Source organism: Artemia franciscana, chromosome 20, assembly GCF_032884065.1.
Source record: "Artemia franciscana chromosome 20, ASM3288406v1, whole genome shotgun sequence".
In the NCBI taxonomy this organism is placed as follows: domain Eukaryota; kingdom Metazoa; phylum Arthropoda; class Branchiopoda; order Anostraca; family Artemiidae; genus Artemia; species Artemia franciscana.
In genome coordinates, this window is record NC_088882.1 from 11016999 (window position 1) to 11033783 (window position 16785).

Sequence of the window (16785 nt, forward strand, 5' to 3'; positions counted from 1 at the left end):
AAAAAATACCGCAAGATACTAACTCACATAGCAGGGTATATGATAATAAGTATGAAAAAGCATAACAATTGCAAAAAGAAAACAGAAACAAAAAGGCACATAATCCCATAAAAATCAAATAATTACACAAAATGTCACACACATGATCAATGTATTTTAAATATTTCAAAGCTACATGGATCATGGTTACAAAAAAGAAAAAAGAAGAACAAAAGAAATTTAAGATGGGCAGAATTCTTTGTTTTAAATAAGCAAGGCAATTACTTTCTTTAACGTATCTTACCCTGTTATGACAATTCAATGCCCAGCCTGCCAAAATATGAAAAAAAATAAAAAATAAGAATATAAAATAAATACTATTGGATACTCTACACCGTATATTGAACTAGCATTTTGGGATTTAGGTAGACTATTTTAAATTCTTCTTTTTTGTCGTTTTTTTATTTGTCTTATTTTCCCTTTGGCTGCTCAATTTTGTATATGGAGGAATTTTAAATTTGCCAATATTCAGTAAAGGATGGGGGAATCAGCCGGCTGTCATATCTGGTATGTAGGTATATACCAGGACTTTAGCAGGGTATAAGTATAATCTTAGTCTAACTTTGCCTGGAGGTTTATTCGATGGAACGCTGGTACATTACCTTTCTTACTTACTACTATTTCTACTACTTATACTATTATACTACTTATACTACTTATACTTCTACTACTTATACTTATCTATTTATACTACTATTTCTTTCTTACTTACTATATTTGGCCGCCTGTTCATTCTTGTAAAAAATCTGAAAAGTATAAGAACTAGACCTACTTTGCCTGAGCAACGTGAAGTGTTGCGGCAATCTTCGTCCGGCTTCACCGGATAAAGTGTTGCGAGAGCAACATTTTGGTTTTGTTTCTTTGCTATCGGTTAAACGCTGATGTTGTCAGCCTATCGAAGCTTTTAAAACCTTATGTTCAAAGAAGAACGCGATCAGTAATCACATGATCAAAGGCCTTTCCTAAGCGTTGAAAAAACAACAATAACAAAAGAATATCGAAAGAAGGGACTAAATTAACTTTGCAGCCAGTTGAACTTTATCCTTTTCAATCGTAGACATCGTGACGGGTGAAAGCTTAGAACAATATCTTATATAATCCAGTTGGTATCATAAAGTTATCTGTAACTTTTCAGGATCAAAATACCATAAATGACACTATTAATTATGAAGAAACTACTATGACATATTTTTTATCAGCTCATCACGAGCTATCGATAATACCGAAAGAAGGGACTAAATTGACTTTGCAGCTAGTTGAACGTTTTCCTTATCAATCGTCGATATCGTGACGGGTGAAAACTTGAAACAGCATCTTATATGATCTAGTTGGTATTATAAAGCTTATCCGTAACTTTTCAGGATCAAAATACCATAGATGACACTCCATTAATTATTTCGAAACTGCCTCGTTGTTTTACGTTATCGTTTGTACCCGTTTCGTAAACACTTAATTCTAGGTTACAGTGAGTATGGGTAGGCTACACCAACTACCAAAAGTTACAAACCCCTCTTCACTAAAGATGATTGTAGCCTAACAGACGATTATTACTTACATGTCCCCTACATGTCTTACCACTGGGACCAACTCGGTCTTACCATCAAATACACTGGAAACAAATAATAGGTACACCAAATAGAAAAATTTGCAAACCCGTCACTGCCGAAGATGATTATGAGCTAACAGCCGACCTTTCCTTACAAGTCCCCTACATGTCTCCCAATTGGTATCGGTCTATTTTTGGTTTCAGTGTGTACCCTACTACTGAAGTTGTCAACCCCTTGGAACTTTCAAATTAGTATATCTCATGAAGGAATTTTTGTACCAAAAAATGGATGACATATACTTTGATGAGCTCATCAAGAGCTATCGATTGCCGTCGAAAAAAATTCTATCTGTCTTAGTTCAAAAGTTGATTTTTTTGCCGTAGGCCAACTTTCTAACGTCACCACTTAGAAAGGAGCAAAGGATAAGCTCCAATTTCTTTAGCAATGACAGAACTTTTAAAGTTTAAGAGGTACATCTGATAACATTTCTCTACCTCAATCCCAAGTCCGAAAAAACAAATGATAAACCCAGCTGAAATCACGGCAGCACTTTCGGACCCGTGGGAAAATGCCGCTTTTTTGCTTCTGTAAATTTTTCTATTTATCAAACAGTTCGTGGCAACGAACTGTAGTAAGGAACGACCCGGCTCAATAGTAAACGAAACTCTAAAAATCGGAATTATCATGCTAAAAGATACATCAAAAGAATCGGATTTTCATGTTGATTTTGAATATATAAGTTTCATCAAATTTAGTCTTTGTCATCAAAAATTACGAGCCTGAGAAAATTTACCTTATTTTAGAAAATAGGGGGAAACACCCCATAAAAGTCATAGAATCTTAACGAAAATCACACCATCGCATTCAGCTTATCAGAGAACCTTATAGCAAAACTTCAAGCTACTATCTACAAAAGTGTGGAATATCGTATTTTTTGCCAGAAGACAGATCACGGGTGCATGTTTTTTTTTTTTTTTTTTTTTTTTTTTTTTCTCAGAGGTCATCGTATCGACCAAGTGGTCCTAGAATGTCGCAAGAGGGCTCATTATAACGGAAATGAAAAGTTCTAGTGCCCTTTTTAAGTGACAAAAAAAATTGGAAGGCACCTAGGCCCCCTCCCACGCTCATTTTTTCCCAAAGTCAACGGATCAGAATTTTGAGATAGCCATTTTGTTCCGCATAGTCGAAAACTATAATAACTATGTCTTTAGGGATGAATTACTCCCCCACACTCCCTGGGGGAGGGGCTGCCAGTTACAAACTTTGACCAGTGTTTACACACAGTAATGGTTATTGGGAAGTGTACAGACGTTTTCAGGGGGATTTTTTGTTTTGGGGGGTGGGGTTGAGGGGAGGGGGCTGTATAGTAGGATCTTTCCTTGGAAGAATATGTCATGGGGGAAGAGAAATTCAATTAAAAGGGAGCAGGATTTTCTAGCATTACTAAAAAAAAAACAATGAAAAAATAAACATGAAAAAGTTTTTTCAATTGAAAGTAAGGAGTAGTATTAAAACTTAAAACAAACAGATTATTAAGCATATTAGGGGTTCTAAAAATACTTTAGCATAAAGAGGGAGGTATTTAGGAGATGATAAATACCTCGCTCTTTATGCTAAAGTATTTTTAGTAATTCTAACTATTTATTCTACGGCCTTTCTGATTCAGGGGTCATTCTTAAAGAATTGGGGCGAAACTTAAGATTTAGTGTAAAGAGCGAGGTATTAACGAGGGGACAAACCCCCTCATATACATAATAAAAATATACGAATATAAAAGTTTGTTACGTAAGTTAATTCTTAAGTAACGTATATTTTTTACTAATAAAAACGTTTGTTAAAAATTAAAAGTTTTAGTTGTCTTTGTAATCGAAAAATTGGAGGGCAACTACGCCTCCTTCCCCACTCCTTATTTCTCAAAATCGTCTGATCAAGACTAAGAGAAAGCCATTTAGCCAAAAAAAGAATTAATATGCAAATTTCATTTTAGTAATTTATGTGCGGAGAGCCAAAATCAAACATGCATTAATTCAAAAACATTCATACATTAAATAAAAACTAGTTTTTCTAACGGAAAGTAAGGAGCGACATTAAAACTTAAAACGAACAGAAATTACTCCGTATATGAAATGGGCTGTCCCCTCCGCAATCCCTGGCTCTTTACGCTAAAGATTGACTCTTTGCCACAGTTCTACTTTTTAAAACAATTAAAAACTTAGCGTAAAGAGCGAGTGATTGCGGAGGGAACAGCCCATTTTATATACGGAGTAATTTTTGTTCGTTTAAAGTTTTAATGTTGCTCCTTACTTTCCGTTAAAAAAACTAGTTTTTATTTAATCACTCAAAGAAGATATGTGGGGCCGGGTAACTGCCGCATACATTTAACACTTATAGATTTTAGTCCATCTTCAATTTGAAAGTGGTGCCTGCCCGCTTTCCTGCTATAACGGAGCTTTCCACTCGAAAGCAGAAACATGGTTTGATGAAACGAAAGCTTGGCTGCACAACTTCAGATACTCGTCTCTGACATAGGCTACATAACTCCACTTCACTTCGCACACCATAGGCTCTGGCTCGTGGACAAGCAAAATCCATCCTTTTTGGCCCCAGGCAAGAGTTCTGCGGTGCTTTCCAAAATGTAATGCCATATTCATCAATCCAGCCTGAAGTCCACACTTTCCGTAAAAACCGCACAGGTTAGACCCTTACCAGTTTCCAGGAATAAGCCGACATCGGTGGCATAGGAAAAAAAAGAAAAGAAAAAGAAAAAAAAAAACCGGGACAAAACCAAAGTTTTGCTCTTGCAACACAATTCTATTGTTTTAGGGACGAGGAGCTGGTATAAAGCTAAAAACCCATCGTCTCTATTATTGTTTTTTATCTTAATGCCCCTTAATGTTGAAATCAGTAAACTTTTGTATATATATATATATATATATATATATATATATATATATATATATATATATATATATATATATATATATATATGACAGTATTGTTTATATTGAAGTAGTATAGTTTTTCAAATTTCTAGCGAGTGTAATTTATAACGGCATACCTTTCTGATGTAAGATATATTATATCTTATTGGCCCACATATTGGTATAGAGCTCTATTTTTCATACAGTCCTTAAAATGTCCGCTTTAAATTATCTTCGGATGTTTCCCCTTAAAAACATCTACAATTAGCTGATTCATCTTTTTTAAGAAATCATAAGTTACACATAATAATCATATATTGTAATAAACTTATTATCAGTGGTATTATATCATGATTGTTGTTACCCGTACTTCTATTTTTTTTCCCTTTTCTTTGCTCTTTTTTTACTTTAAGCTTTTTCTGAAGTTTAATTAAGAAATTGAATAATTTAATTTGTTTAATCTAATTATCAACCTGGATAATGAAATAAAGTTACACTTTTCATACATCCTTTTATTAATTTTTTACGTACAGTCCTTCAAACGCCATTCGAAATCATCTTCAGATTACTCCCCTAGAAAAAATCTAGAATTAGCTTCTTCAACTTTTTGAAGAAATGGTACTTATCTGTTATAGCGACCCCACTCGATAATTACGCTGTTTAAAGCTCGATAACAAACCTGTTTCATCTCTCTGTATTAAGGGACAATTAGCTTATGCTCAGTGGAAAACAAGTGGCGGGGGACAGAATACATAGGACTTATATAATCTCGGCTATATGTTTGCACATTAGGGGTGGGGGGTAAATTATTTGGACAGTGTGAAGTTGGAAAACAAGTTTTACTTCATAATATGCAGAATAATTGTAGCTAATAGATTTTGCATGCAGACCCGCTATACTTTAACCCCCACCCCCCTAATGTGCAAATATATAGCCCAAGTTTGTTTCTGAAGTATTATATTTTCATGATGTTTTGGTATATTTCATTAGGATTAACCTAAATTTACTTCTTGAGTGGGGTTGCTATAACAGACAAGTACCAAAGAAATCATAAACAAACACAATAATAATTACACTGCAGTTATTACAGAACCAATGTGTTGGTATTATCCTTATTTCTATCTATTCGCATTACTTTGTTCTTTTACTTTTGACTTCTTCTGATCTTTGGTATCGTTTTGGCCTTTTCTGTATTGTCATCTTTTATCCAGATAGATCTTCTTAATCTTCCTCTTAACTTTTTTTCTTTTTAGCCTAGACACTTCAAAGCAAGAGACAGAGCTATAAAAATCAAAATAGAAGAACCCTCAACAAGCTCCACGCCATCTGGGGGAGAGGCTTTAACCCCTCAGAAGTGCAAGAGCCCATATCCCAACATAAAATCTGAGATAGGTGGAACACCAGTCCCACCTGAGATCTCTTTTGGGGATTTTAGATCGCCCTCAACAGAGGTTGAGGAGGGAGGAGAAAGGCGGTCTCAGTCTAAGAGAAGATACAGTGATGAAAATGATAATCGTAAAAAGAAAGCGGTCTCCAGACTGGATGATTCAAGAAGAGGTGAAAGTAGGGCGGAGTCTCGAACAGAGAATGAAGAGAGAATCTACGCTGCTATCCAGAAAACAAGGCAAGTCTTTTTTTTTCTACAGACAATTGTCAGTCTTATTAAAGGGGGTGCATGCGTCATTTTGGTAGTGTGTTTAATTTTTGTTTTTTTAAGAGTCTGTGTATTTAACTCTTCAAGTCAATCCAATTTTAATTAGAAATAAAAAAAAATTTTTAACTGAAAGTAAGGAGCGATATTAAAACTTAAAACGAACAGAAATTATTCCGTATATGAAAGGGGCTGTACCCTCCTCAACGCCCCGCTCTTTACGCTAAAGTTTGACTCTTTCTCACAAACCTACTTTTTAAAACAATAAAAAAACTTTAGCGTAAAGAGTGGGGCGTTGAGGAGAGAACTTGCCCTAAGGGCTTTGTGTGTGTGTGCGGGGGGGGGGTCACCCTGAAAAATTTGATTTCTGGACCTTTCACTTATGTTGAACAAAATGACAATAACACAATTTTTATTAGATGTTTTTGAGGAAATGATGGGTGGGGGTTTGATTTCCAATCATTTATTCTTAGAATGGGTACTAGAACTTTCAATTTCCACTCGAATGAGCTCCTTTCAAGGATTAAACATAACTCCTTTTATACGAATATCCTTCGTCAGAAATTTAATAATACATTCTGGTCATATCGCTCTTTCCTTAAACATTTTTATAATTTAAACATAAATTAAACATAAAACATAATTAAACATTAAAGATAAGTTCATCCTGGGTACTTGGTTTTTTTTTTGATTCCGCAACATCAAGAATCCAAAGATTTCGTTTTGTTAACATTTCGATTTTAGTTGGTTGAAAGATGTTTTTGCCCGACTATCAGATACTGGAGCCGAGTGTTAACGAAAAAAGTGCCTGCTTGCCTATCATGTTGACTGTAGTGTGAAATCAATTACAACCAAAATCTTTTATAGATGATAAAATACGAACCTCGATAGTTGAAAAGCCTTATTTCTGAAGTTTCCGCATCCCTCTCCAAATTCTGAAGACTAAGCTTTCTTGCTTTTTTTAGAGTTAAACTCTTTTATGAATTATAACTCTTTTATGAATTATCCTTTTATTGACTGTAGACCATTTAAGGATTTTCGTGTTTCGATTCCTGTTTTGTTGCTTTGGCTTTCAGCTTTCGTTAAAACACTATTTTTTTTAGAATTTTATAAACACAAGGATTATTACAAGCAGGTTTTTTAAACAGTGTTTCCAACATAAATTGTATAAATCGTGAAGGAGTAATTTTGTTCGTTTTCAGTTTCAACTTCGCTCTTTACTTTCATCAGAAAAACTGAGTTTCTTTAAATTGGTTCTTTGTTTAGAAGCAGAATTCTTTTGAGTTATTAAAATCTTTTTTTTTCTCTCTCTAGGGAATGTTTAAACTACCAGACCTTAAAGGAGTTAGCAATGGCGACAGGTCGATCGATACGTCATCCAATAGTTGTTATACGACCAATAACAGACCGGCATATAGCAAATCTCGAAAAATTGGAAAAGGAGAAACAAGAAGAAGAAGTACGAAAGAAAAAAATAGAAGAACAGAAAACGGCTAGAGCTCTGAAACTCAAAGAAGAAGAAACCGAAAAGCAAAATATCAAAATCAAACGTGAAGATGAGAATGATAAAGGTGACACATCACAAAGAGTAACAAGGTTGCAAGCTGAAAGAGAAAAGGTTTTTAACACGAGAGTAACGCGTGGGAAATCCTCACAGAGAACTGAGACACTAACCCCAGAAAAGAATAAAACTAAAAAAGGAAAAGAAGAAGAAGCAGATATAAAAAAGAAACAGAAAATACAAGAAGAGACTAAGTCAAAAGGGAAGCAAAATTCATCAGAATGTAAGAAAAGGGGCCGTCAAGAAGAGAGAGCTTCTGACGCAGAAGAAGGACCCCGTCGTTTAAGAAGTTCCGTTTCGTCAAGTCCTTGCAGCTCATCAGAAAGGACAAAAAAGCGAAACAAGAGCGGACAGAATCTACCAAGTCCACCCAAGTTGACACCCGAAAAGTCAGGGAAAGAAACTCCTGAAAGTAAAGGACATAAAAAGGTAATTGAGAACCAAATAAGTTTGGAAAGCTCCAAAGGAAAACTGCGCAGCTCAAGGAGTAGAAATTCGCTTGCCGATTGGCAAACTGAATCAAGTATCAGAAAAGATTTATCGAAAACTGAGGATAAAGCTATCAAAAACGAGATTGAAAATCTAAAAACTGAAGTTAACAATGAAAATAAAGTTAAAGAAGAATCAAAGAGTGACGGTAATGTAGAAGTAAAGACAGAAGCGTCAAAGAACGTTAATGACGAAAACGAAGCTGAGCAAATTTTGAAGGATAATTGTGAAACTGCAGGAGAAACAAAAGATATACGCCGATCGCCTGAACTAAACAAAAGGGGAAACAAGGGCTCAGAAAGTTCTGAGTGGGATCTCAGCCCTCCTGTTCTTGAGAAGCAAACACCTTTTCACACTGAAAATCACCAAGAAGGAGGTAGTGATCGGGTTAATCAAAATAGTAGTTTAACCGATGTTTATCAGTGTCCAGAGTTGTTACAGGGAGCCCCGCTGCTGGCAATTGAGGGAGTTAAAGAAGAAGACCCCAGTCCTGAGGTTCAAGTTCCGAACTTGGTTTTGCCGGAAAGAAATGACCAGCTATTTGAGAATTACGATGCTCTGAATTGTATTTTCAAGTAAGACTTTTTTATATAGCAAAAAACAAAAACTTTTTAGCTGAAAGTAAGGAGCAACGTTAAAATTTAAAACGAACGATATTTTGCGTATATGAGGGGGGGCCTTCTTTAATACTTTGCTCTTTGCGCTGAAGTTTGGGTTTTTATTCCAATCATTTCAAAATGTCTCCTGAAAAATTAGGGCTGTTTAATTCGAATAATAAGCTATTTAAAAGTCCTATAAAAAACTTTAGCGTAAAGAAAGAGGTATCGAGGAAGGGGCAATCCCTCTCATACACATAATAGCTCCTGTTTGTTTAAAGTTTTAATGTTACTCCTTACTTTTAGTTGAGAAATCTTTTTTTCTATTTAATTTTTGATCTTTTTTAAATAGTGCCTGGAAATAAAGCTCCCATTCGTAGAGAACTCCATTCCTCACGAAATTTTCCTCCACGGAAAGATTATCCAACGTCAGAAAAATCCCACCGATCATCCCCTGCCCCAGTCGGAAAAATCCTTCCCCCCCAAAAAAATATTTGTATACTTCCTAATACCCAATATTATATGTAAGCAATGGATAAGGCTCATAGTTTTCAGCCCTTCCCCTGGGGCCTGGTGACGGGTAAATGATCCTCAAAGACATAGTTGACAAATGTTTCGACTATGCTTAAAAATTGAATATCTAAAAATTTTGATCGGATGACTTTGGGGAAAAAGGGGCGTGGGAAGGCTAGCTGCCCTCCAATATTTTTGGTCACTTAAAAGGGGCACTAGAACTTTTAATTTCTGATAAAATGAGCCCTCTCTCATTCTTCTAAGTTTACTGGTTTGATACGAGCACCCCTGGGAAAAAAAAAAAACAAAAACGTACATTCATGATCATGCTTCTGGTAATAATGAAAAATTCCACAGGAACTTGAAATTTCTGCAGTAAGATTCCCTGATATTCTGAACCTGATGTTGTGATTTTAAATTAAGATTACTTAATATTTTGGGTGTAGTAGCCTACCCGTCCCCCTCTTTTTTCAAAAATTAGGCAAATTTTCTCTGGCTCGTAACTTTTGATGGGTAACATCAAACTTGATGAATTTTTTCTGGCTCGTAACTTTTGATGGGTAACATCAAACTTGACGAATTTTATATATTTTGAATAAGAATCAAAATTCGATTCGTTTGGTGTATTCTTTGTTATCAAAATTCGTTTCTTAGAGTTTTGATTACTATTGAGCTGCAATGCTCCTTACTTGCAATTCGTTACCACGAACAATTCGACATTCTTGTGTAGCTTCATCAATGGTTATATACCAGAAAAAAACATATATAAGCATAGTTGAGGTGCCCATTTTAAATTAGTCTCTGCTCTCATCAGGGTTGTAGCAGTAGCGGCAATCTATTAACAGACGATCACGTCCCATAGTCACCTCCAAAGCTGATAAAACAGGTCGGTGAGTAAAAAACTGCATCGTTTTTTTTTTACACATTTTCTAATATATTTTGACTTGATAAAAACGAATAAAAACCCAACATATTTCATTATGTCAATTTCCAATTTTCTGAAAAAAAATAATTTTGGAGCTTTTTTGCGTTTTTTTTTCACTGCTAGCGGGAATACCTGGACCATCACAGGGAGATGTTTAATGGTTCATTATAATGTCAAATGCTATATTTTCTATAGTTAAAAAAAATGTAATTTTAAGAGTCAAATTTTTTTTTTATTTTACAAAAAAATGCATCCTCATATACAAGAAGACGTTATACTGGGTATAATGTCATATTTGTGTGACTCTGCTGCCTAATTCCCATGGACTCGTTCTTTTTCTAGGTTAGAAAAGGCCGAAGGCTTTATCCACTTCTAGGGCACTTAGTCCTACTCCCAACCAAGTTTGGCGATATTTTGACCCCTTCCAATAACTGAACTGATGACGAGTTTTTGGGGTCCCTCTCTCCTCTGTCCGCCCAATAAGGCTCAGATTTTGTTCTGGTCCCCAAAAAGCCTAACTATTCCATTAGCTCTTTCACTCTAAGGATTTACTTTAAGAAACAAATCAAGTTTCTTTAAAATTCAACAATCCCTTCTTGGAATGTCCTGATAGAAATATCAGTCTCCCCACCAAGGTCGAAGGGGATCCCGACTCCAAAAAATATCATTAAAGCACTAGCTCCAACTTAATAAAGTTTAAATTAGTTCACTAAATTCTTTACACATTTTAAGGAATTTTCCACCAAATTATTTTATAAGAGTTTATTAACAATTGAAGGAAGATTGAAGTTCGAGTCAGTCTGTAGTAATGTTAAGTCTGAAAATTGCCTTGTTTTTGGGAAACTTTTGGTTCTGTTGTGTGCGCACAAAGGACTTAAATCCATTTACTGGGCTATTTTTCCTTCTGATAAATTTACTTTCTTTGACATTTAGCGTTACCAGCAAATTTGCGGTAAATACAGGGAAAATTTTTTTCCTCCCTGTCGAGGTAGTCCGGATAAAAGTCCGGGTACACTTTTGTATGTTTTGTTTTAATTTTTTCCTTAACTTTTGCAATTTTTATCTGTCAATGTGGTTACAGGCTTTTTGACAATGATCTTACTGAATACCGCAACATTATTTACAATTTCAATCTGGAATTTAAAGAATTGCCATAAATTAGAAGATAAATGGGCTTATTGTCGTTTTTCTTCACCGTAATTTTCTTTACCGTAATTCACCGTACCTGACTCTGAAACTGTTTGGGTAATGTCCAGATATATAACATCATTAAGCCCAAAATAACTCAAATATTAACAGTTATTACAGTACCGTGGCTATAGGACTTTCGTCTTGACAAGGAATTTGAAGTTCGAGTCACTCTGTAGTAATGTAAAGTCTGAAAATTCAAAAGGTTAAAGGTCCCTGTATAATTTATAATATACTATTTTCCTGCTCTCTTATGGTCTTCAAATCTCAACGAAATGAACAATTTTGGTATCATTCCATAGCTGACATTCAACTATATCCATCTGCCGAATTACATTTGTGAATTTTGGTGTGCATATAACTTCGGATCGAAAACCCGTTGAGATTGGTTGAAAATTGACGAAAAGACTACAATTTTCCTACTTTTAAAGCAATTTATTATCTTCTCCTAGAAAAAGTCAAAGTGATATCATAATTCCGGCTCTGTGAATAGATAGATCTGAGACTACTGAATTTCAACTTTCTTCTAGCTTCATAATTAAATTTCTTAGCGATCATATAACGTCAGTTTCAACGCATAAGCGGTGGATACGGGGGGGGGCGGGGGGTGTCTAGAATCGTGTATTTGTCATTCACCAGAATTTGTGGCGGGATCTCAACTATACTTGATAGAAAATCAAGCATAGTTGATGTCAAGCATAGGAATCTCTTAGCATATCTCAAGAGAAATCTTAGAGAAATCTCAAGCATAGAAATAGATGTCACTGAATTCAATAGTTTTAAGGTTTTGTCCTTTTTGTGTAAGTTAGAGCTGCAGAATTGTCGTAAAATTGCTTGTTATAGAGTAAACATGTACCTTAAAATTGAAAATTGTAAGTCCGTATTTGAAATGCGACTTTTTGCTAGTAATTTGTACTTTGCTTAAGGAAATAGACCTTAAATTAGAAGTATTCCCTTTTCAAAATCCAGCATCGTTTTTTAGTGTTTCGGTTTTGTTTGGCCTGATCTCTACGTCTTTTGATACAGATGTGGTTTTACCATTCTCCGCTTCAGAATTGCCTATGTGTTTTTAATTATTATCTAAAACTAGCTGTTGGGGTAGCGCTTCGCGCCACCCCAACACCTAGTTGGTGGGGGCGCTTCGCGCCCCCACAAGCCCCCCCGCATGCGTAAGTCGTTACGCGCCATATTAGTTACGCGCCATTGTAGTTGTGTCCCTGTGTCCGACCTGTGAATATAGATAGATATATATATTTTTAACTACGTAAAACTTGCAAATATACGACATTCTTTGCTGTCCCATTGTCTGTCCATATAAATAGATTGTCAGGTTTACCAACTCTTGAACATGCAACATAATAATTGTCCATGGGAAAACAATCCGTATTCAGATCTATACCGCATTTTTCTAACGATTTCCCTTGAGCTTTGTTGATGGTGATTGCTAATTGAACATTCCCTGTGTCCCCGTCGTCATTTATATATCCCCCTGTGCCCCCGGCGTCCCCGTTGTAGTTGTGTCCCTGTGTCCTGGTCGTCATTTATATTCCCTGTGTCCCGGTCGTCATTTGTGTCCCGGTATCCCAGTCTGTAATTTCTCTTTGAGTGTCCCGGTCGTCATTTATATTTACTGTGTCCCGGTCGTCATTTGTGTCCCGGTGTCCCAGTCTGTAGTGTCATCTTATAATGACGTCATATACAAAGCCTTATATACTTATAAAGACGTCAAATGCAAACCCACAAACAAACAAACATGCATATATACAACTTATTAATATATATATATATAGAGTACAGTTTCTTTTTTAGTTTTTTTTTCCTTTTTTAGTTTTTGCTTTTCTTGGTTTTTTTCTTTTTTAGTTTTTCTTTTTTTTAGTTTCTTCTTTTTATTGATGTGTTTTCTTCAATTTGTCAGTGTTCATTCTAACATTGACACTTGGAAAAATATTTACGTGCCAAGCATGCTAAAGCTCCAACAATTTATAATAAACCTCAAAATTTTGGGTATCTGTTTTTAAGGTTTTCAAATTACTTTAATCTATTGTCAAAATATATTGAAATATTTGTGCAATTCCCAGTTTTTTTAGTTTTTTCTTTTTTTAATTTTTTTTATTTTTTAGTTTTTTTTTAGTTTTTTTTTAGTTTTTTACCTTTTTTCTTTTTTCAGTTTTCTTTTTCTTCTTTATTTTTCAGCGCCACTATGAAATACATATCGCCGAACCTTTGTTTTTTTTTAACTAAAATCTGGTAGGCATTGATGACCTTATCCAAGTCAAAATCCCAAACCCAATCATCATCGCTATCATTTTCAGTTTTGATATGTTTTGACTCTCGCTGTCAAGGTGGATCTTCATCTAACTGCGCGGTTTTGCGTTCTTTAGCCTCAAGCCTGTTTCCTTGCTGTTCTTTTGATTCCTCGGCACGCTTTCTTTTCTGACTTTCTCTATCAGCAGCAAGTTTTTTGGCATAGACTCTTTGAGCATCTTCATCGGCTTTTGCCATTGTAAGTTCATCAGTCATTTTAAACTTAAACATTAATAGATTTCTACGTGAACATATATGTCTTAAATATCTTTAATGACGTCACCGTCATGGCAAAAATGACGACAACTAACTTCATGACGCCAGTCGACACACAAACATGACGTCACCTGATCCACAGACAGACAACTTATTTTTATATATATAGATAGATATAATTCTAAAATTGTCAGGTAATTTTCTATTTTGAAATAAAAACTAAAAATTATTGCTCAGACAACATAAATATTTTTGATATTTACATAATAGCTTTAGTGGTTCTGGACTGAAAACTAAATATGCTAATCAAGTTGGGAATTGCAATCTTTTAGGTTGAAAAGGCAGATCCATTGGAATCCTGAGAATGCGTGGAATAAGAAAAGCCTCACCCTCAAAAGGCCCTGTCAAGATTGTTTCCTCTATTACGTTATAACAGACATAACACGTCATTTGTGTCCCGGTGTCCCGGTCTGTAGTTTCGTTAGTCGACAAACATGACGTCAGACGACAAACAACTTCATGACGACATACAGCTCAATCCTTATAATGACGTCAGTCGACAAACATGACGTCAGTCGACACACAAACATGACGTCAGTCGACAGACAGACAAACAACTTATTTATATATATATATATATATATATATATATATATATATATATATATATATATATATATATATATATATATATATATATATATATATATATATATATATATATATATATATATATATATATATATATATATAGATATATATACAAGCGTAACTAATATGGCGCGTAACGACTTAGGCGCGCGGGGGGCTTGGGGGGGCACGAAGTGCCCCCACCAACTAGGTGTTTTTATATATACCCCACCAACAGCTAGTTTTTATATATATAGATAGATGACGAATCACATAGTAAAAGACGAATCACAGGGAATCAGGCAGCAAAGTTCGTCAAATCCCAGAAAGCAACTTTTCAAAAGATACATGTGTATAACATCGTTCAACGTCTTTTATAGGAAAATGCAGTTTCTTAATAAAAATGATTTTATTTTAAATACTGTGTTGTTTTTTTCAAAAGACCCTAGATGCATCAATTTTCTTTAAAATGAGCCCTTAAATAGGTCTATGATGTTGTAGATTCCCTCTCCTAGCAGAGAAAAACGAAAAAGAAAGACTTGATTTTTAAGCCAATTAATTTTTCTTGAAGTTCGAGTCAAGGGACTTTAAGTTTCCTATAAAGGGTTTTCAGTAAAGGCACTTTTAATGGTGTCTTTTGTGTTTAAATTTCAGAATCTACACTTCACCGAAAACAAATATATTTTGAACGTTTTCTCTTTTATAACTCTAATAAATCAAAAATTATTAAGACTTTCAAGAATTATTACTAGTATATATTAAACTGTCAATCCGCATTCATTCGCTGTTATCATTAATCGTGGTTACGATGTTTTTTTTTTTTTTTTTTTTTTTCGATGATTAGAAAAATAAAGACACATAGCTCGAAATAACGACCGTTTTCAGTAAAGTGCAAATTATGTTCTGATCTTTCGCTGGCACAGGGGGTGTTACCCCTACTCCTCTTTGTGGTAGTTTCTGCTAGTTTTGAGTCTAATCTGGATATTTTTTTAATTTCTGTTTGTTTTGGGTGGTAGTTTTACGCTTCAAAAATTATTTGACTTTATTACTGCTCGGCTTTGGCTTAATGTAGATTTTTACTTTTCTTTAAAAAAATCTTTTTAAAATTGACTCATAAAAAGGGTTTTAACACTTTAGTTTTTTTCTGCACTTGGAGTAATATAAATTGCCTATTATCTTTGGTATCTGTAGTCAAACAAAAATACAAATGACAAATTGTTGTTTATGACGGTTTGATATATGCAAAGCAGTATGTGATTTGAAGATTTGGTTTTCCATCTTTGAATGTTTGATCCCCTAAACAAGCTAAGTGATTAAGATGTTAATAAAGAGGAAAGATATACCGGTAGAAAGCTATTAAACTTCAATTATGTTTTGTTTAATTCAATATTTTTATTCACATAATTTTTTGAAGGTACTTATCCCGCTCAGACCTGACCCAGTGCAGCTACGTTTCTCGTGCCTGGTGTAAAGCAGCTATCAGCCCACATCTTTTTAAGAAAATATCTGTAAACAATAAAATAGTGACGCCAGAGATACTGAGGTACATTGTTCGACGCCAACCAATGAGTTTGGACCTTTCATGGGCAGAGTTGAGCCACAGTCAACTCCGTTGGATGATTATGAGAATACCTAAACTCGAAGAGCTTAAACTAGCGGTAAGCTGCGAATGCCTTATATCCTTCATTTAATGTTACGAACCCTTCCCTTCCTCAAAAATGAATCAGCTCAAGGCCTCCTTTTAAATTATTATGATTTTTATTTTAGGCAGACTCCTAAAACTGAGTAGAAGTTCAAGCCACAGGGTCTATTGCCGCCATACTCACCTACCCAAAATATTGCAGCACCAATAGCTACTGGGCCAACCATGCCCTCTTACGTTCCGTGTATTGAGATAGGGCCTTTCTAGGTTTATTTTTCCCACTTGTTGAAGAACCTTCCTTAGTAGTGCTAAGGTGTATATCATTGCTCTTTCTCATGTTAAGAACCCCACCAGTCAGCTTCAGATGAGCTTGGGCAGCAACATTCGTCCGTCAAAAGTGAGGATTCACCTACCATTCGCTGACCATCAACGGCAAGTAACTCTTGATCTTTAGGACTTGTACTTAGAAGGAAACTTTTCTCCTACGTCATATTACCTTACAAGTGATCTTTTTTGTGCCATGTTCGGTGTTTCGTATGTAAGGGGAGCTTTAACCCTCCCTT

At 35.0% G+C, this 16785-nt stretch overlaps 1 protein-coding gene across 1 annotated transcript in view; it reads left to right on the forward strand.

Annotated features, from left to right (window-relative positions):
• Positions 1-16785, forward strand: part of LOC136039750 (lysine-specific demethylase 2A-like) — a gene marked incomplete in the record, with an annotated part of 107872 nt that overhangs the window by 75049 nt on the left and 16038 nt on the right. Inside the window, 3 exon segments of the mRNA XM_065723599.1 lie at positions 5761-6131; positions 7473-8783; positions 15995-16238. Of these exon segments, the coding sequence (XP_065579671.1) occupies positions 5761-6131; positions 7473-8783; positions 15995-16238 (1926 nt within the window).